Source organism: Phycodurus eques, chromosome 2, assembly GCF_024500275.1.
Source record: "Phycodurus eques isolate BA_2022a chromosome 2, UOR_Pequ_1.1, whole genome shotgun sequence".
In the NCBI taxonomy this organism is placed as follows: domain Eukaryota; kingdom Metazoa; phylum Chordata; class Actinopteri; order Syngnathiformes; family Syngnathidae; genus Phycodurus; species Phycodurus eques.
The window spans coordinates 16,844,191-16,865,387 of record NC_084526.1 but is presented as its reverse complement, the minus strand read 5'-3'; the positions used below and the strand labels follow the sequence as shown (position 1 = coordinate 16,865,387).

Here is a 21,197-nt window from a genome sequence, read left to right as displayed (position 1 = left end):
GAATGTATACTTGACTTAATTTCCATGACTAAGGAAATTGAATGATCTCAAAGCTTTTTTTTTTCAGTAGGGTTTAGTCTCTGAATGTTCTCCCCTCCTGTTTTGATGCCAGTGTTGTTTTGAGACAGATAATGTTGTTATAGAGGATGTCTGTGTGAATGTAGTTCAACATCCCATAGCTAACGTACTTCTTGAGACGGCAAACGAGTTGACGGTGAATCAAACGGTGCACTCCAGTTTGCCTCAATTGCTTCAAGGCGAGATTAATCAATAATTAATTCATCGATACTAAATTCCTCATGATTCTTCAATCAATTAATCAATACTTATGTCCAGATATAATTATTGCTTTGCAATGATGCTTTATTTTGATTTTAGAGCTTTTGGTAAGGTGCAAGTCTTCTGGGCAGGATCATTTTGCCCAATCATTCTGGCATGGAAACAGACGTTCAAGACATTTAGAGAAATGGTGTATTCTCCCCTTGCATTAATTTTAATTTTTAATTTATTTCACCATAATTGATGGAGAGTTACTCAAATGCCCCGAATCTCTAGTCGGAACCAATTGTGATATACAGTATTAAAAAAAACCTGGGGAAAAAAGCCATTTTAGAAGGGATTTGAAAATCATTTTACAAAGTAGTTTAGTATTGTTTTTTTTTGTTTTTTTCAAGCTTGTCTATGGACCTCCGAAGACTGTGGGCGGTGGAGACAGTAAATTACTAAATCAATAATTGAGACGATAATTTTCTAGGAAAAAGACCTTCAGATAAAGGTGTTTTTTTTGGGGGGGGGGGGAAGATTGCACCTGCTTTCAGACATGAAGAGGCATACTTAGAAAATTCATTCTCTGCAGTGTTCTTAAACCTTTCCAGCTCTCTTTACTATTTGTTGTCATGTGGGTGTACCGGTGAGCATAATAGCCACTCGTAGGAACAATTTGCCCTTTAACCACTTTAACATTTTAAGCAGAAATAGCGTACTTTATTAATAGCTTAGTCTCCAGCCTGTAGCAATTTTACAAAGAGGAAACCTTCACAAAGAATGAAGTAATGTGCTGTTTTTTTTTTACAACCCCAATTCCAATGAAGTTGGGACGTTGTGTTAAACATAAATAAAAACAGACTACAATGATTTGTAAATCATGTTCAACCTCTATTTAATTGAATACACTACAAAGACAAGATATTTCATGTTCAAACTGATAAACGTTGTTGTTTTTAGCAAATAATCATTAACTTACAATTTTATGGCCGCAACACGTTCCAAAAAAGCTGGGACAGGGTCATGTTTACCACTGTGTTACATCACCTTTTCTTTTAACAACATTCAATCAACTTTTGGGAACTGAGGACACTAATTGTTGAAGCTTTGTAGGTGGAAATCTTTCCCATTCTTGCTTGATGTACAGCTTCAGCTGTTCAAAAGTCTGGGGTCTCCGTTGTCGTATTTTACGCTTCATAATGTGCCACACATTTTCAATGGGAGATAGGTCTGGACTGCAGGTAGGCCAGTCTAGTACCCGCACTCTTTTACTACGAAGCCACACTGTTGTAACACGTGCAGAATGTGGTTTGGCATTGTCTTGCTGAAATAAGCAGGGGCGTCCATGAAAAAGATGTTGCTTGGATGGCAGCATATGTTTCTCCAAAACTTATATGTACCTTTCAGCATTAACGGTGCCTTCACTGATGTGTAAGTTACCCATGCCATTGGCACTAACACAGCCCATACCATCACAAATGCTGGCTTTTGAACTTTGCGTCCATGGTTATTTTCCTCTTTGGCCCGGAGGACACGACATCCACAATTTCCAGTCCACAATTTGAAATGTGGACTCGTCGGACCATAGAACACTTTTCCGCTTTGCATCAGTCCATCTTAGATGAGCTCGGGCCCAGAGAAGCCAGCGGCATTTCTGGGTGTTGTTGATAAATGGCTTTTGCTTTGCGTAGTAGAGTTTCAAGTTGCACTTACGGATGTAGCGCCAAACTGTATTTTCCGACATTGGTTTTCTGAAGTGTTCCTGAGCCCATGTGGTGATATCCTTTACACATTGATGTCGTTTTTTGATGCAGTGCCGCATAAGGGATCGAAGGTCACGGGCATTCAATGTTGTTTTTCGGCCTTGCCGTTTACATGCAGTGATTTCTCCAGATTCGCTCAACCTTTGATGATATTATGGACCGTAGATTATGAAATCCATTCCTTGCAATTGTACATTCAGGAACATTGTCCTTAAACTGTTCGACTATTTTCTCATGCACTTGCTCACAAAGAGGTGAATCTCGCCCCATATTTGCTTGTGAATGACTGAGCAATTCAGGGAAGCTCCTTTGATACCCAATCATGGCACCCACCTGTTCCCAATTGGACTGTTCACCTGTGAGAGGTTCCAAACAGGTGTTTGATGAGCTTTTTTGCCACCTGTCCCAGCTTTTTTTGGAATGTGTTGCAGCCATAAAATTCTAAGTTAATGATTATTTGCTAAAAACAATCAAGTTTATCAGTTTGAACATTAAATATCTTGTCTTTGTAGTGTGTTCAATTAAATATAGGTTGAACATGATTTGCAAATAATTGCATTCTGTTTTTATTTTTGTTTAACACAACATCCCAACTTCATTGGAATTGGGGTTGTACTATGCCTTAGTTCAACGGATGTCTTGCCATTCATCAAGGAAGTCAGTAGAACTGAATATGCAACCATTATGAGTGTAGTCATTTAGCTGTCAGCATTAAATGAAAGACAATGGTGATTGATGCGTGCTTTTGCAGTCTTTCAAACTCCAAAAGAATTGTGATCCTAACCAGATCCCGCAGGAGTTCCAGTCATCTGGCAGTAAAGCTCTGCTGTATACAGTAGTGAGTTATTAGGTTTGACCAGAGCCTTCGGCATATAACGGGCGAAGTATTGACTCATGGCTTTACCTTATGGCATATATACAGTAGTTCTGTCTTGATGTCCAGACTCCTGAAAATGTCCCGACTTCATTGGAATTGGGCTTGTAAGACATTATTTTAATAACTGGCTGAGACTGATAGGGTTGCCTTCTCCCAGCATACAGCGTCTCCTGCGGAGTGACGGACAGTGAGGAAGGGGCTCCGTCCTGAGATGGACGTGGGGGTTAGGTGTTGGGAGCTGTTGAGCGCCTCATAGACAAGCGTGTTGAAGAGATGCTGAAAGAAAGCCAATGCCGGGAGTCTTTCTTGAGCTCTCTCTTGGGTGCTGCTGTCCAACTGAATCAACAGCAAGGTCCGCCCCAGTCTATTATTATCTCTTTCAGCTTGTGGAGTCCACCTGCACCGCCTCCACCCTGATGAACTGGTTGCTGTTGGGAGGCAAGAGGGGAGTGGGGTGGTGGGTGGAGGCGAATGTTGGGGTGCTGCTAGGTTAATTAGCGGTGGGGTTTTTTGGGGTAGAATTGGCCTGGAAGAGGGGTATGTGTCACGCTGATTGTATTAGAAAAGTGAAGCTATGCCGAAAATACCAGAATTTTACCACAATTTACACTGGCTTCTAATAAGAGGAATACTTCTGCTGTTACCAAATATCACCTACTGTATTAGCATTCAACATTCAATTCATTGATCATTTTTTGAATACTATTTCATTGAGAGAAACTATGGATGGGCGAGCACCAATACCAGCGACCGTGCCTGATTTAAACCCGATACCACCTACCGATACTTAAGGCAAAAGAATTCTGACATCAACTAAGTCCACCTCGCCAGTACCGGTCGTTGCAAATACACTGTGGTTTGACACACTGGCAAATCATCATATGGTATTGGTATTCGGTACTCGGTATCGGTGCGTTCTCAAGAGTGAATACTCATACTGGTATTGGTCTAAGAAAGTGGTATAGAACATCCCAAATGTAAACACATATAAATGTATGATTGCCTAATATTATTAAATATACCACAACAAATTGATGGGTAACTAGTTTTGAAATCAGATGCCAGTAAAAAAAAAAAAGTTCAACTATTATCCAATTTATTTTAAAAGGAGAATTGCTGGCGGCACGGTGGCCAACTGGTTAGAGCGTCAGCCTCACAGTTCTGAGGACCCGGGTTCAATCCCCGGCCCCGCCTGTGTGGAGTTTGCATGTTCTCCCCGTGCCTGCGTGGGTTTTCTCCGGGCACTCCGGTTTCCTCCCACATCCCAAAAACATGCATTAATTGGAGACTCTAAATTCCCTGTAGGTGTGACTGTGAGTGCGAATGGTTATTTGTTTCTGTGTGCCCTGCGATTGGCTGGCAACCAGTTCAGGGTGTACCCTGCCTCCTGCCCGATGACAGCTGGGATAGGCTCCAGCACGACCGCGACCCTAGTGAGGAGAAGCGGCAAAGAAAATGGATGGATGGAGGAGAATTGCTGACAAAAAAAATTTTGAGATTTTAGCAAGAATCATGGAAGTTGACGCAAATGATTTGCTTACGCCGGCCATGTAAAATTATGAGGCTGGCCTGATGTGGCCACCGGGCAGCAAGTTTGACATGCTTGCTATTTGATTCAATCAGATCCATTTGATACTCTTCATCTGAGAGGTGTTGCTTGAGGATTAAAATAGATTTTTTGTTTTAGCAGTAATTGATTTCACATATTATCAAATTATGAATTGGTGTCTTTTGTGTTAATGTTTACATGTTCGACTCTGTAGCATGTATTTGGAGTAAATACTGTATCAATGAATCATGTGTGATTACACTATAGATGGACTTTGTGCTGTACGAATCTTTTATTTGTAATATTGATATGTGGATTATATGTGATTAGCAAACTGCTACAACACAAGCTAATGGGGATGCGGTCGCGACTGCTGCTTGAGACAGTCATTGATATTTTCACCAAAACACGTTGCCTAAAACACCAAAAATAGCAAATATCCAAAGTTATTTTGCATATGATCGCCAGCACTAGCTGTAATTGCAATCATCCATGAAAGTCCGCAATTACAACAGTTAACTAAACGAGCTATCTTTAAAAAACAAACAAAGGCAGCGTACACTGGAGCCATCTCATTTTCCGAGACACACTGAGAGCTATCGCATTGTCAGATTTACTTCAAACTTCACATAAAACAGGAATAATAATAGTGAATCACGTCCATATACGGTAGTTTTCCATTGCTTCCAAAAAATCCTATAAATGAGGGATTTTCAACGCCAAAATCACTTTTTGCAGTCTGATTTGCTTTGTAATAACCACGAGGAACATTTTCATCATTATCAAAACCTTGAATAAACACTAACGTAACGTAGATAACCTTAATGAAAACTAACCCCATAAGAATCTGAAAAGCATTTCTCTAGACATCATTGCCTCTGAACATATGAGAGGTCCGTCCGCGTTCTTTTCATCATTGTTGTTCGCCAGTCACTTTCACTTTTTGCAGCCAGTTTTGCGCTGACACAACCACAAGTTCATCGGGAATGCGTCTTCATTCACTCGACAACAGAGCTTACAAAATTAGCAGCAACAGTTACTAGTACTTAAACTGCATGAGCCGTTCATAAGTAGTCATGTGGCTCATTTGAAACTGGTACCTGTGTAACGGGAACAAGCTCGGCTTTGCTGATGTACATTAAGAAACCTCACACCTCAATCCTGAGAGGGTACTGGTCAGCGTTCTCTCTCTCTCTCTCTCTCTCTCTCTCTCTCTCTCTCTCTCTCTCTCTCTCTCTCTCTATATATATATATATATATATATATATATATATATATGTCTTTAGAAATATACCATATAATTCATTAGTATCTAATCAATAGTCTTTTCAATATCCTAAATCGAACTTTCCTCAATAAGATTGTTTACAAATGCGTGAATACTGCCTCAGCATGGGTTGTTAAAATTTAATTACCCTTTACAACAGCATTTATAAGACATTATTCCTTATTGTTACTTTAAGTGTTGATCTTACACTCCCTCCCCAAAGCTACTGTTACCAACCCCCACCACTTTTTTCTCTGATAGGGTCGTTTGATAAAGGGATGCTCCCCCCGCTCGGTGACTTGAAACACCACCTTCAAAATGTTAATTGCAGCTTGATTAGGATAGACAGTGGGCATTAAAAAAAGGCAAACCCTAATTGCCGGAAAGCAACAAGAAGCATGAGATGATTTCAAAACACAGCTGGGTGGTTTAAAGTAGTTTTCCCCGCCCCCTTCGCTGTTGATTTTGAACTCACCGAAACATTTGCTCTGATTGGTCGCTCTGTCCACAAAGACTTTCGCTGAGATGACGTTGCCAAAAGGGAGGAACATTTGCATGAGCTCGGCATCACCGAATTCCTGGGGCAGGTGATAAATAAACAGGTTGCAACCCTCTGGCCCTGGTGAGGGGAGGAGACACAGCAAAGGAGAGATGTCTGACATCAACAGAACACTCTCAGACAAGAAGTAAACAGTATATCCACCCATTTTCTATCGTGCTTATCCTCATTTGGGTCACACGTTAGCCAGAGCCTTTCCAAAGCTGACTTTGGACGAGAGGCAAGGGATAACCTGGAATGCTCGTCAGCCAATCGCAGGGCACATACACACAAACTCACATTCGCACTAGTGACAAGTCTTCAATGAACCAAACATGGATGTTTTTAGAATGAGGGAGCTCGACTACTCAGAGAAAACCCACGCTAGCACAGGAGAACATGCAAAGTCCACACAGAGATTTAAACCCTGAACCTGAGAACTGTCAGGCAGACGTGCTAACCACCAACCCACCCTCCTGGCGTAAACAGCATTTATTTTCTAAAAGTGTGAAAACTCCCGTTATGTTTCCATGAGATTTATATTAAGGTTGTGAGAAATGCATGTAGATTAGTGTAGTGAGATAAATTGATGAGATAAATTTAGATAATTTCAATGCACTACTTAACTACAACCAGCAATGGTGATATTGTGTGCATGCGTGTGTGTGTGTATGTGTGTGTAAAGATAACAAATAATTTAAAAAAAAACATTCTTAATGTCTCAGATAGTAAAATACCAATCTAAAATCTTTATGAATGTTCTGAAGGCAACAGGGTGGGTGGGCCCAGTGGTTAGGAGGTCTGCCTCGCAGTTCTGTCGCAGTGGTTCGAATCTCCGACTCTGGTCTTTCTGCTTGTAGTTTGCATGCTCTCCCCTGTGCTTGGAAGTGTTTTCTCCAGGTACTTCCTCCTTCATTCCAAAACCATGCAGGTTAGGTTCATTGAAGACGCTAAATTGTCCATAGGTGAGATTGATTGTGAGGTGTAAATGGTTGTTTGTCCATACAATATGTATGGACAAACAACCAATTGGCTGGTGACAAGTTCAGTGCTGTACCCTGTGGCCCTCCCAGTCGACTGGTTTAGGCTCAAGTTCACCTGTAACCCTAATGAGGACAAATGCTGTAGAAAATGGATGAATCATTCTGAAGTCCTCTTTCCATGCCTCTGTCGAATTAAGTCGAATAGTTCTGCCCTGCGACACGGTGCCTGACTGGTTAGCAAATCTGCCTCACAGTTCTGAGGACCCAGGTTCAAATGCGGCCCTGCCTGTGTGGAGTTTGCATGTTCTCCCCGTGCCTGCATGGGTTTTCTCCGGGTACTCCAGTTTCCTCCCACATTCCAACAACATGCACGGTAGGTTAATTGAAAGCTCTAAATTGCCCGTAAGTGTCAATGTGAGTGCTAATGGTTGTTTGTTTATATGTGCCCTGCGATTGGCTGGCAACCAGTTCAGGGTGTGTACCCCGCCTCCTGCCCGCAGTTTTCCGGGATAGGCTCTAGCATACCCACGACCCTAGTGGGTATGCTGAGGATTTTTGCGATAGTGGATACCTGTGTGGATGTACTGTATCTTAATTTCTCATAGCTGATGTCATCCCATTCTTTAAGGCCTCTTTATACTCCCGCGGTCGCGTGTCCGACAACGCCCGCATTGCATCACCTGACCGACGAATTGCCGCGCGCAGCATCTCTGCGTAGCTTGCCGAGTACCCAACAAAAATAGTTGCTGCGCGTCGAACGCCGCGGAGATCATCTCTCGTGATTGGTCCGGTTTAGTCACATGCTGTGATGACGTACCAGCGTGCCCATTGGTACTACAAACCATCTACTGTCCGCCTTCTCGATCGATTTTGCAGCATAATTAAACGTATCATCTGGTCATCTAGGTCCATTTGTTCTTTCGTGGTCGCCATTGTTGTTGCTTTGTTCCTTGTTACTGAAAGGAAAGTAAAAACGGCTAACGGAAATGGCAAAAAAAATAGATAAATAAGGCGGAGACTCCACCCTGTGGTGTCCGAGCCAATACCAGCCGGAGCGACACCCCCGACTTGGAGGAGAACTGCAGCACACTTTCAAAACAGCGCGGGTGGGTTGCGCTCGAGTATAAAGGCAAACTACGCGTGGGACAGCCGCAGTGACTTCAGCGCGGTCGCCGTCCGCGCGAGTATAAAGAAGCCTTTAGACAGCAAACTAGTTTAGAGTGATTCAACTGGTTGCAGCTGCAGCACCCGATTTAATTCCGGACAGGGACCTTCACGTGCACTCCCACTGTGATAAACAAACTTTCTCTGCAGGGCGACTTTGGAAGCACTTTTCACTTCACACCTCCTATAGAGAATATTCATGCCGTTCTAAGCTGTCTCCTACATACAATCATGCAGATGAATAATTGAGATGGAGGAATGATGTCAAAAAGCGTAATTTAACATCAGCGTACATTCTTTGCTTTATTACATTTGATGCCAAGGCTCGTGTGCGTGTGTGTACATGCGTGTGATTGCGTGTGCGTGTGAACACTTCTAGTAATGGCGCTAAATGATTATGCATGCAGATAATTAATCTGATGAATATTTATAACCACTTAAATACATTGTAATGGACTGATTAAGCAGTCCAAGTGTGAATTAGTGCACTTTTTGAATAATGACAGAGTAACTTTCGTCTCGCCACTAATGTTCTTTAAATGCGGAACTTTTTCTCAGTTTATTTTTTTTCTCGTTCCTCCAAGATGGCTTTGTATTTTCTTACCATCACCCTACCCCCTTCTCTTTCCTGTTCCCGTCGCTAATTCAAAGCAGCGCATCAACATTTGAATGGAACACAGCAATTAACACCTTTTATCTTGGGTGTGTGCATTCGCCCTCTCTTACCTTCCCGCTGTTGCTGGGGAATGATGGTCGGTTGCTGTGGAAATGCTTGGCTGATTGGCGCATAGGCGGCAGGGTAGGCTGCTGTTGCAAAAGGGGGAGAAAGCAAGAAGGGTGGGAATAATCGCGTCTCCGTTTTCATTTTTGATGAAACAAATACAATGGTACCTTCAAGTTAAACACCCCAAAAGTTGTACACAATTTAGATGAAAAATATGCCTCAGACCTCCAACATTTATTGGATTTCCACATAATGCAAAACCTCATCTGTACCTCACAAGACCTACTGTAATTACAGCCGGCATCAACTGATTAAGTGTGTTTTATTTTGTGTTGCTTTTTGGGGCATTTTTATTCTGAAAGGGCGATTGTTGTGAGAAAAGAAGAATATTTACTAGAGGTTGACTTTAAGTTAGCAAAAAAGGTACAGTGAACCACCTATTTGCGATTTTCTATAAGCTCACCTTTTCACATGTTTTTTTTGCTCTTTCTGTAATGCCCGAAGATGCCCCGAGACTCTAGATAATGGGAATGTACTTAAAATGGAGAACGTATTGTTGAAGTGATACAGTAATGTAATAAAATGAGTTTTAAATTATTATAGTAGTTTGTCATTTATTTATGGCTTAAACTATCAATATAGGCAATCATGAACATTTGGGCGGCGGAAATTGCATTTTTTCGCTGTTTGTCATGGTTGACTTGTGCTCCTACAAACTCATGTGATTTAAATTGTTACTTAAAAGGTTGTCTGTACAGTTTTTATGATGGTGACAGTTGTGACTCTGAAACAAATTATTCCAAATATAATTGCTCGCTGTGGGAAATTTTGAAAGCAGATCAAATCAAAGTTTGACCAATGTCACTGAATGGATTGTGGTCTCACTTGGAGGTGCCACTGTACTCTAAAGCGTCATAGAAAAAGTCAATAAGCAGCGGCTCACCCGAGCATGAAGTCTTACATCTTGTTAATGAGAGTCGATGTCAGGCAGCAATGAGAAGCCTATGTCATCTTTCGTGTAGACTATGACAAGTTCAGATCCTCAGCTCTTTTGTGTATTTTTGGAATTAAGAGATTTTTTGTGTGTGTGGGTGTACTATCAAGTCAACTCAAAATCCTTTCGCAATCCTAATGTAAAGCAGCCTAATCCTGGTGAAAATTAGCCGGTTTTGCCTGCTATCTTCACTTGTCAGAGTGTCTACCAGTGTGATAAACAGAGAGCGAGAGAGAGAAAGAGAGAGAGAGAGAGAGAGAGAGAGAGAGAGAGAGAGAGAGAGAGAGGGGAAGGAAGGGGGAGGTGCATGTGGAGCGATCGAGCGACTTTAGCGAGAGGATGCAAGACAGACAGAGCACCTGCGTAGTGTTGGACGCCGGCGTAAGCCTGCTGGAGAGGGTCGGTCACCGTCGGACTCTGTGCTGCAAGAGAGGTAGTGGGGAGGAACAGGGGGAAGGCAGAAAACAAAGAGAGGGTGGAGAGTGGTCAAGAGAGGCTCTGAGACAAAGACATGACATGACAGGAGTGTCTCTTTCTAATCAGCAGTACAGTATAGTGTGGTACGGTATGCGATTCGTATCCACTTTACAAATTGCACTGTAATTGGACCAAAATGGCAGAAATATAAACTAGGGATATAATCCATTACTCACTCAAATTTGCTTGAGTTATGGAATTGGTTGTTGTGATTAATCCCATTAGAACTGAAAATCAAGATTCAATGCCCTTTGGGATTCTTATTCAAGGATAATGAGCCAGACTGGATGAGTGCTTCTTGCCGAAACAGTAAGAAGGTTCTCGTTCCAAATCTTGATTCCGGAGGGGTCTCCCTGTGCTACCTTTGGTTTTCTGTTACTCGTAGACCAAAAACATGTATAATTAAGATGTATTACCTTTTAGTACACTGTTGTCACTCGGTGTAAGGCTAGACTGTAAGACACTATACACACAAAAGGGCTCTTTACACAAATCCACGATGAACCAAGAACTAGGGATCTAACGACACAGGTATTAGTATTTTGAGTTTGTGGTACAGATGTGCTGCGATTGGCTGGCAACCAGTTCATGGATGATGATGAATGGATGGATGGATGGTACAGAGGCGTACCAGGTTCTCACACGGAACATATTAGGTAAGGGACAGTAAGTGTAACTGCCAAAAGCTCTCGCCACACATCTAGTACATAAGTAAACAAACAGTGCTGCTCTGCTTCTGCGAGCAGATATCATTGCTAGATACAGTATATACTTTTGGAGTACAACCCCAATTACAATGAAGTTGGGACATTGTGTTAAACATAAATAAAAACAGAATACAATGATTTGCAAATCATGTTCAACCTATATTTAATTGAATACACTACAAAGACAAGATATTTTATGTTCTAACTGATAAACTTTATTGTTTTTAGCAAACAATCATTAACTTAGAATTTTATAGCTGCAACATGTTCCAAAAAAGTTGGGACAGGTGGCAAAAAAGACTTCGAAATTTAAGGAATGCTTATCAAACACCTGTTTGGAACATTCCACAGGTGAACAGGCTAATTGGGAACAGGTGGGTCCCATGATTGGGTATAAAATGAGCTTCCCTGAATTGCTCAGTCATTCACAAGCAAAGATGGGGCGAGGTTCACCTCTTTGTGAACAAGTGCATGAGAAAATAGTCGAATAGTTTAAGGACAATGTTCCTCAATGTACAATTATAAGGAATTTAGGGATTTCATCATCTACGGTCCATAATATCATCAAAAGGTTCAGAGAATCTGGAGAAATCACTGCATGTAAGCGGCAAGGCCAAAAACGACCATTGAATGCCCGTGACCTTCGATCCCTCAGGCGGGACTGCATCAAAAAACGACATCAATGTGTAAAGGATATCACCACATGGGCTCAGGAACACTTCAGAAAACCAATGTCAGTTAATACAGTTCGGCGCAACATCCGTAAGTGCAACTTGAAACTCTACAATGCAAAGCAAAAGCCATTTATCAACAACACCCAGAAACACTGCCGGATTCTCTGGGCCTGAGCTCATCGTAGATGGACTGATGCAAAGTGGAAAAGTGTTTTGTGGTCCGACGAGTCCACATTTCAAATTGTTGGAAATTGTGGACGTCGTGTCCTTCGGGCCAAAGAGGAAAAGAACCATCCGGACAGTTATGAACGCAAAGTTCAAAAGCCAGCATCTGTGATGGTATGGGGCTGTGTTAGTGCCAATGGCATGGGTAACTTACACATCTGTGAAGGCACCATTAATGCTGAAAGGTACATACAGGTTTTGGAGAAACATATGCTGCCATCCAAGCAACGTCTTTTTCATGGACGCCCCTGCTTATTTCAGCAAGACAATGCCAAACCACATTCTGCCCGTGTTACAACAGCGTGGCTTTGGAGTAAAAGAGTGAAAGAATTTCACCTACAAAGCTTCAACAATTAGTGTGCCCAGCTCCCAAACATTTATTGAATGTTGTTAAAAAAAAAGGTGATCTAACACAGTGGTAAACATGACCCTGTCCCAGCTTTTTTGGAACGTGTTGCAGTCATAAAATTCTAAGTTAATGATTATTTGCTAAAAACAATAAAGTTTATCAGTTTGAACATTAAATATCTTGTCTTTGTAGTGTATTCAATTAAATATAAGTCGAACATGATTTGCAAATCATTGTATTCTGTTTTTATTTATGTTTAACACAACGTCCCAACTTCATTGGAATTGGGGTTGTACATCGAACTTTTTTTTGTCATATAAAAAGGGTATACACGCATGGCGACAATGTGGAAACACCACACAGAAATGCTCCCAAGTCAGGTGCTATAAGAATGCTCCAGTAGGCCACCATGCTGCCGATGAGTACGTCACAATAAAAACACTGGTAGAATACAGTGAAGATGCATTATTTTATATGTAAGTCCAATTTAAATGTACACTACATATTGTATAAGCCTACAACAAGTTTTTAAAAGATAATTTCAGCTAAGACCATGGACAGTGGTGTTGAACGAGCAATCAGTGCATCAACTGCTAGCCTAGAATGCATATTACTTAATTTTGCAGTTTTAAAAGGTCAGGTCACTGGATATCATCCCGGCAATTTCATCTGTCCGTGAAACGTTTCAGTTTTTACAGAACAACCAGTGTAGAAGGGATAATGTCACCCTTTATTGTAATTTATTGACTCGTTACACTCTTTCATCACATTGCTATAATGTCACACTATTTAACTGTATATGTAGCTGAGGCAGTTATTTCTACATCCCCTACAAACCTTCATGCAAGTCAGTTGCCGACCGTTATCCGGGACGAGCTGAAGTGAACTGTAGCGCTTTGAGGGAATCTGGCAAAAACGTACTGTCGAGAGGGGGGGCAAGATCACACAGAGAGATGGCAGATATTTGGGTTGTCAACCCCCTCAGTTCTTCAAAATTGCCTGTTCGACCCAGATGTTTGCATCAAATATTAACAACCTGCCAAACAAACCACTTTGTAGTTCATTACAACTGCCTCTTTCTTTGCGTAATACACAAGCAAGGGAGCGTGAGTCCTGTCACTTCTCTAGGAATCATTCCCAAACAGCATATCAAGGAGCTCAAGACAGGCTGACGCAGGTCAAATTAACCAGAATGGATTGAAGGGTGAAATGATTGATTCATCATCATGTGGCGGTCGGCCGCTCAAAAATCTGCCAAAGACGCAGCCGACTTGCCCCAGAGCTTAAAAGGCCTAAAATCAGAAATAATACGTGTCATGGGAGGGTAAACTGGAAAAAAGACCTCCTGTCAAATTTTAAATTGTAACATGTGACACCGTTCATTGTGCCATGTGAGATGTTGTTCATCAGGTGACGCTTGTCAACAACAAATGCTTACCACAAAACAATCAACTCACCTGGGTAAGGGTGAATGCCGTTGGTGTAAATGGGCTCGGACGTGGGCTGCCCGTTGGTTTGGGCCGCGAGAGCACTAAATCCGTTGACCCCAATAGGGGTGGCTATGCTGGGGACGGCAGTTGCAGTGATACCTGGGGGTGTGCTGGTGCCTGCAAATATAAATATGTTTAGTAAATAAATGGAAAATTGGGTAATTTGTAGGCTGCAGACTCAAAACAGAGCTAGGAAATGTGTGTAATTTTCACAAAAAAAGAAGGAAGGCACTTATAACAGTGGGCTCGCAATTCAATTCAAAATAAAACTTTGTTGTAGCAGGGCAATTCAAGAAAAGCATTAGCCACTGTATAATATTTGACCCGCTTAAAATTGTATTTTGTCGCAATGAAAATGGTATATTTTAACATAATTTTAAAGAAAACCGCTGTTACCAAAATAATTTAACTGTAAACTAACAATAAGATGTAAGAATTGGCTCGGGGTTGCTTTTTTTGTGGGTTTGTCAAAAAATGCAAGTTCGCAGGAATGATTGTGGCTGCCTTGTTAGAGCAGCGCTACCTAGTGTCGAAAGTAACAAGTACAGTGCAGACAAGCCAAAGCACAAGCACAAACATTTAATACGGCCTGCATTAAGGTCATATTAAATATTTTTCGAATAAACCATGGAGCCAGCGAATATTGACCTGCATGAATCAATCACATTGTGGCAGCGAAAATCTACTTTTATTTTCAATCATCTCCTCAAAACATTATCCAATGTTGTCAGACCACAACAAAGTAACAATGGTTCTTGTCTTGACCATTGAGACTGCCATCTATAAAATAAATACATAAATAAATCCCCTGTCACACTGCCCATCTATATTTTTGGGGGCTTTTTTTCCTATGTGTGTATGGTACCAATGCGGGATGACGGGGAGATACACGGAGGCGGATAACAAGAAGTCATTGACCAGAGTATGAACTTTAACACCAGAGACAAAGCATTTCACAACACACAGCGACTCTGACGCTGACATTGCCATGGATCTAATTATCTGAATGTGTGAAGTTGTAACAGTAACTATGGACATGGCACTACCACGGTTTGGCGAATTTCGATCTGAAGAGCACACGCAAATTAATGCTTGAAGGTGGGAAGTGTGGTCTGTGACTTGTACTTGTTTTGAAGGGCAGTTCTGGCACCAAATGGAAACACGCCACGGTTGTATTTGATTATGTAGCTATAGTGTTGTAATTGTAAGAGAAGTATGTAGCAGGACATTGAGAAATTTATGTTAAAAAGTCATAAAACATGTCATTAAATGGACTCATCATCCATCGACAACAATGCTATTTCTCTGCTAATTGTGAAGCATGACTTTCTGTAGGAAATCCTACCAAAATCTCTTGAGGACACTTATTTAATCAGATTGCACAGGCTTTAGACTGATTTTATGTGTAGTTAATTTACAATTAGCCAATGCGTCACTTCGCTTTTGAATCAATCCGCTTCAACGTCATCATTTTTCTCGAAATTAATCCCATCAAAAAATTATGATAATACAGAAAACTAGGATTAGCATCGTTTCAAATTCAAACAAATTGTAAATGGAAGCATGTTGGAGCATATTTGAAGATGATAAGCATCCAATGACCCAAATATGAGTCGCACAAAGGAGATTATAGAACATATTTTGGATGTAGTAGGCTGCCTTGTGTGACCTTGCCAGTGCCCTTTTGTGCTGACGGATTTTTATTATTTTTAAATCCAAGGCGAAGGGCATTTTAAATATCTGGGATTATGTTTGAAAGGCAATACCTGGCATGTGTAGGCCTTGTGGATTACAAATGCTCTGTACAGCATCAAGGCACTTTATTTAATGTATTTGCAATGACCCTGCCTTTCAGGCCGCCTGCCTACTTAGTGTCGAGCCGTCAAAAAAGTCATTCACCACAACAGCTGAGAAGGTAGTTCAGACCGAGGTCTGGGATTATCGAGTGGGAATTGTCGCTCTTATATTTGCTAAACCAAGGACTCAGAATCCAAAGTCATCAGGATTGGCGGCGTTCCCAGGGAAAATAAAAACACACATGGACAGCGAGTGACACCAAGGCAGTGAGAGATAATGAGAGCGAGAGGAAGAGTGTTATGCGTCTGCCAATGAATGTGGAGGGAGTGCTGTAGATGTCCTCCCATCATGGCCTCCCTTCAACACGGGCTTCTTTCAGCCCAGAAAGTGGCGTCTTTAAAAAATGTAACAAGGGCATATACAGAAAGACCTTGGATGAATTTATTACAGCTGCTTCTCATAATCCTGCTAGTAAAAATCAATTTTCCTATAGCTGCTTGGAATTGCTGAAAATGCTTGGATGTTTTAACATAGCTTTTTCAAGGCTTGAAAAGTTTGCCTAAAACACTTGCGAGTCGCTGGGAATCCAAAATTCTAACTCAGTATAATATACTATGTATTTTTTTTTATGTATTCTAATATTAGTCTTTGATTAGCCAGGATAAATCATTCTCAAAGTGAAAGCCAACATAACCCCATTGCAGAACTTAAAGTTTGGCTCCTTGCCCGACAAAGGGTTAATACATCGACTGCCGACAGCAGGTGATTGTTGAGACAAATCAGTGAAATGTGTGCATGTTGTTGAAAAGGGCATTACATGTCACATAACACCTGAGTTTTTAGGTGAAGAGAAAAGTAAGGCCAGCTGCATTGGAGAAAACAGTACAGTACAGTTCTGCAAGCCACTTCTTAACCCTTACATACTATTAATCTTCCATGCACACATAATATGTTCCGGGTCAATTGTGACCCGGGACAAGAATATCCTGATACTGTAATACTGTAACTGTCTCTCTAAAATTAGGAAACTATAGCTCTGTTCAAAATGTATTAATAGCCTGCCTAACTTTAATCCATGGACTTTCAGTGTTTCAATCAACATTTCAGAGAAGTGGGGGCTTTTGTATTTGTGACATTGCAACTTTGACACATCAGTGGCGGGTAGTGGGTGCTGGCGGGAATGTGTCTGTAGGGGGTGGGGGTCCCGGGGTCAGTACTGCGGTTCTGGGTGGGGCAGCCCTCTTCGTCGCCCTCTTGGTTGTCCTGCCTGATGGGCCCGACCTGCAGGAGCCATGCCTCTTAATCACTCACTTAGCACACGCTCACACCACTCACTGTATATATTTTTCTCACTAATCGCATCTGGGCACAAATACATATCAAAGGGTTCCTGGGGGACTGGTATGGGGTCGGGAGGGTGTGGGTGTCGGACCGGGTTTCAGCAGGTCTGTGCTGTTTCCCGGTCCGTGGGCCCTGCCCCTCCGCCCTGCCTGCCTCCCTGGATTTTAAATGCATCACACACACTCATCCCTACATTTTAATGCACCACATACACCCATCTCTGGGGGACGGTGGGTCGTGAGTGAGGGGGGTTTGGCTGTTAGGCCCACCTTGGCTCCCTGGCCTCTCCAGGTTTTAATGCACCACACCATTCGGGGGAGGGGACACTGATACATGGGGTAGGGCCAATCACTGCCAGTCGGGGATCTAGGGCGGTGGAGGAATGGGGGGTTTGGCTGGGGGGCTGGCATTGGGTCCCTGCGGCCCCCACCGGGTGGCCAGTTGTCGGGGCGCCTCGGTGGGGCCGGCGGACCGCTCCGGGTCCCTCGGTGTGGGACGTGTCCCGTCCACTGGGCTGCTCTCGGGGGGACCCCTAGCCCCCCCCTCGATTGATAGGGTGGGGTCCTCAGCCTCCGCGGTGCGGGTACAGCAATTACAGGACACTTCTGTCAGTCTTTGTGCATGTAGAACGGTGTCAATTCACTTGCATGTGTCCACAGGCACACACCCTTGGGTGTGGGGCCACTCATTTATTGCGACAAATAACTCATGGATCGAATTGCTTGTGTATCCCCTCACTCATACTATAGTTCTATATAATTTTATAATTTACATAGTCAATCCCACCACACTTCAGTTGTACAGTTGTCCTGCATGCTTCTTCTCCTGTCCTTGTCCTGTTCTATCTTGTCCTGTCCTTCCCTCACAGGGTGTAGCACTACAGCCCCATGCAACACTCATATTTAATGTTTCATTGTTGTAGATAATGTAATGACTTAATTTTCTCATCATTTACAATTTGTGCTTTGTCTTTTGTCTTCATTTCTAGAAACTGATTCTCAATAAACTTAAATTATAATCCTAAAGCGGCACAGTCGACGACTGGTTAGAGCGTCTGCCTCACAGTTCTGAGGAGCGGGGTTCAATCCCCGGCCCCGCCTGTGTGGAGTTTGCATGATCTCCCCATGCCTGCGTGGGTTTCCTCCGGGCACTCCGGTTTCCTCCCACATCCCAAAAACATGCGTGGTAGGTTGATTGACGACTCTAAATTACCAGTAGGTGTGAATGTGAGTGCAAATGGTTTTTTTTTTTTATATGTGCCCTGCAATTGGCTGGCAACCAGTACAGGGTGTACCCCGCCTCCTGCCCGATGATGGCTGGGATAGGCTCCAGCATGCCTGCGACCCTAGTGAGGAGAAGCGGCTCAGAAAATGGATGGATGGATGGATATAATACTAAGAAACCACAGCAGAAGCTTAAAAACTCCACTGTGACACAGTAAAACTGTTCCGGCATAAAAGGGATACAGATCCTCCATTCAGGACAAAACAGGACAAAAAAAAAAAAAAAAAGCAAATTTGACACAGACAGTATGTAAGTGTTAATAGAGATACTTAAAAACAAGGTTGTTTACCTCAGTGGTTTTAACAATACATGCAGGAGCAATTATGTAATCTCATCAGTCAAAATCATCATAACGTAGACGAACAAAGTTATAATCAGATAACAACTAATGAGGTAATTTGGAAAAATATAAAAGTTTTCAAGGGCTGCAGTGACGAGTTTTGGGAAGAGAAATCTGCCGTCTATACCTGATGATGGTGTCATTGGGGTCGCCACCAGGCCGTTGACATTGAACGCTGCCATTTGCTGCATTTGCGCGGCAGCGATGGCCGCCATGGGGTTCAGGTAGGACCCTTGTGTTGCTGCCATCAGGGCTGCTTGCTGTTGCATCATCTGCTGTAGGATTAGAGACCAGCGGGCGGGGGAAGGAGGGGAAGGACAGAGAGGAGGGTGAAATAGCCGTGGGAGCAGAACGTGTTTACTCTCACATCTCTGTTTACTTGGCCCGTGCCTTGTTCTTGGACCGCATCGCCGCTCACCATCGCTTTCCAGCTACTTCCAGTCCATAACACTCCTGTGGCCTCATTGTACTGCCTCATTATAAAGACTATGTGTTGGTGATTCAATATACAGTACATCTATAGGCACTATGCATGCGCTGTTATGAGGGAACGAGGGAGGGAGTGGGGGGGGATTGTGAATGCGTGAGTGGGCGATTCTCACCTGTCAGGATGAGTTGCTAGCTACCGTGTGAGTGCAAAATCTCACAGACTTCTAACTCAGGCTGTGACTTTCATGTGTGAATATGAAACGTGGTGGTGGTGCCAGGGGCGAGGGGAGGAGGCTGGCAGGGATAGTGGGTGAGCCGGTGTTGGTTCTCGGTAATGACATGCACTTGAGTCTTGAGTGCAAGGTAAAATGTGTTGGCGGATAAATTAACAGAAATAGTCCAAAAAAAGTCCCATGAATAGGAAGTAGATGCACCACATAGCAATGCATGCACACGATAAGAGCACTGAGTAAATTATTTGGTTAAAATACACAATATCAAGAAGTGATGTATTATCCTAAAAAAAAATTGTATTATAGTAATATGAGCCAAAACTTTAGGTACACTTACGTGAACTAATTACAAGGGGTCCTCAGTTTATGACAGAGTTCCATTCCTATGGTTGTTGCGTAACCTGAATTTGTTATTAAGTTGTATTCTATCACTAACTTAAAAAGTGTGGAATTTATGACAAACATCTCTTGGCCATGAATATAACACAATCAAAGGAAAACCAGTAAGAACAGCAGTAACTGAGCGTGACAATGTGTTCTTACGGTGCTGCACAAATTAGTTCATTGTTACAATAAATATTTATATGGAAAAATACTTCTTTGTCATAAATATAAATCAATCAAATGAAAACCAGCAAATACAGCTGTATTACAGCTAACCGTGCCTTCTTGTTCCGTGTGCCGACGTATTCTACCCTGCTGCACAAACTAGTTCATCATGTGCCATTCTTAACCTCAAAATACACCGAGGACCCCCTGTATATGCAATACAAGAGCTGTACCAAATAGGAATGGGCATAACCAATTAACTGATAAAGAATTCTCTCACTTGTGTGAAATTGATTGTTGATTAATCATGTCTTGGCGCAATTAAAGCAAAATGGTGTATTTAGCAGAGGCGTTGTTAATTCAGTCTCAACTAATGATTTAGTGAGGGTCTGGATAAAGGTGCAGATGCAAGAATTATGTTTTGAGTCAATGTGTCATCAGTGAAATTGCCCGCTCCCATAATCTGTTCATCATTCGCTGTGAATCAGGAAGTAACCTGCTTCTTTCACTTTTGGCAACAATTTGGTGCATTTATACTTTATTTTTAAGGGATATCCCAGCTATCATCGGGCAGGAGGCGGGGTACACCCTGAACTGGTTGCCAGCCAATCGCAGGGCACACATAAACAAACAACCATTCGCACTCACATTCACACCTAGGACCAATTTAGAGACTTCAATTAACCTACCATGCATATTTTTTTGGGATGTGGGAGGAAACCGGAGTGCCTGGAGAAAACCCACGCAGGCATGGGGAGAACATGCAAACTCCACACAGGCGGGGCCAGGGATTGAACCCCGGTCCTCAGAACTGTGAGGCAGATGCTCTAACCAGTCGCTCACCGTACCGCCCAATAAGATCTAATGGTAGCTTGTTGTAACGTGGAAGATGCTTGGTGGGATACATATTGGTCTTTTACAATTAGGTATTTAAAGTTGATGATGGCAATGTTTGTTTATGTACCTTATTAACCTACAAGGGGGGGTGAAAATAGAAAGTTGTTTGTATGGTGCAGTGCAATTCTACACCACTGCCAACTGCAATGACAATAAGAAACATATGGTAAACATTTGGTACTGTATCTTGTATTAGATTAGATGTGTACCCAATGTTGTGGCCAGTGATTGTATTACTCAAAGAAGTGGATATCATTACATTCCTAGTGGGAAAGAGAAGTG

The 21,197-nt window shown here is 42.4% G+C and overlaps 1 protein-coding gene across 8 annotated transcripts in view; it reads right to left on the bottom strand.

Annotated features, from left to right (window-relative positions):
- The window catches only part of celf6 (CUGBP Elav-like family member 6), a 235,643-nt gene that overhangs the window by 16,779 nt on the left and 197,667 nt on the right, over positions 1-21,197 (bottom strand). For 6 of the 8 annotated variants that reach the window (XR_009767677.1, XM_061668797.1, XM_061668788.1 and 3 more), the window contains exons 7-11: positions 18,935-19,082; positions 14,013-14,162; positions 10,483-10,545; positions 9,132-9,212; positions 6,196-6,339 (exon numbers count right to left, since the gene is read on the bottom strand). Coding sequence is in view for 7 of the 8 variants with exons in the window: in XM_061668797.1 (XP_061524781.1) it covers positions 6,196-6,339; positions 9,132-9,212; positions 10,483-10,545; positions 14,013-14,162; positions 18,935-19,082 (586 nt within the window). In the remaining variant the exon portion in view is untranslated. The remainder of the gene's footprint in view (positions 1-6,195; positions 6,340-9,131; positions 9,213-10,482; positions 10,546-14,012; positions 14,163-18,934; positions 19,083-21,197) is intronic. The other 2 variants (XM_061668820.1, XM_061668829.1) reach the window with 2 other exon arrangements.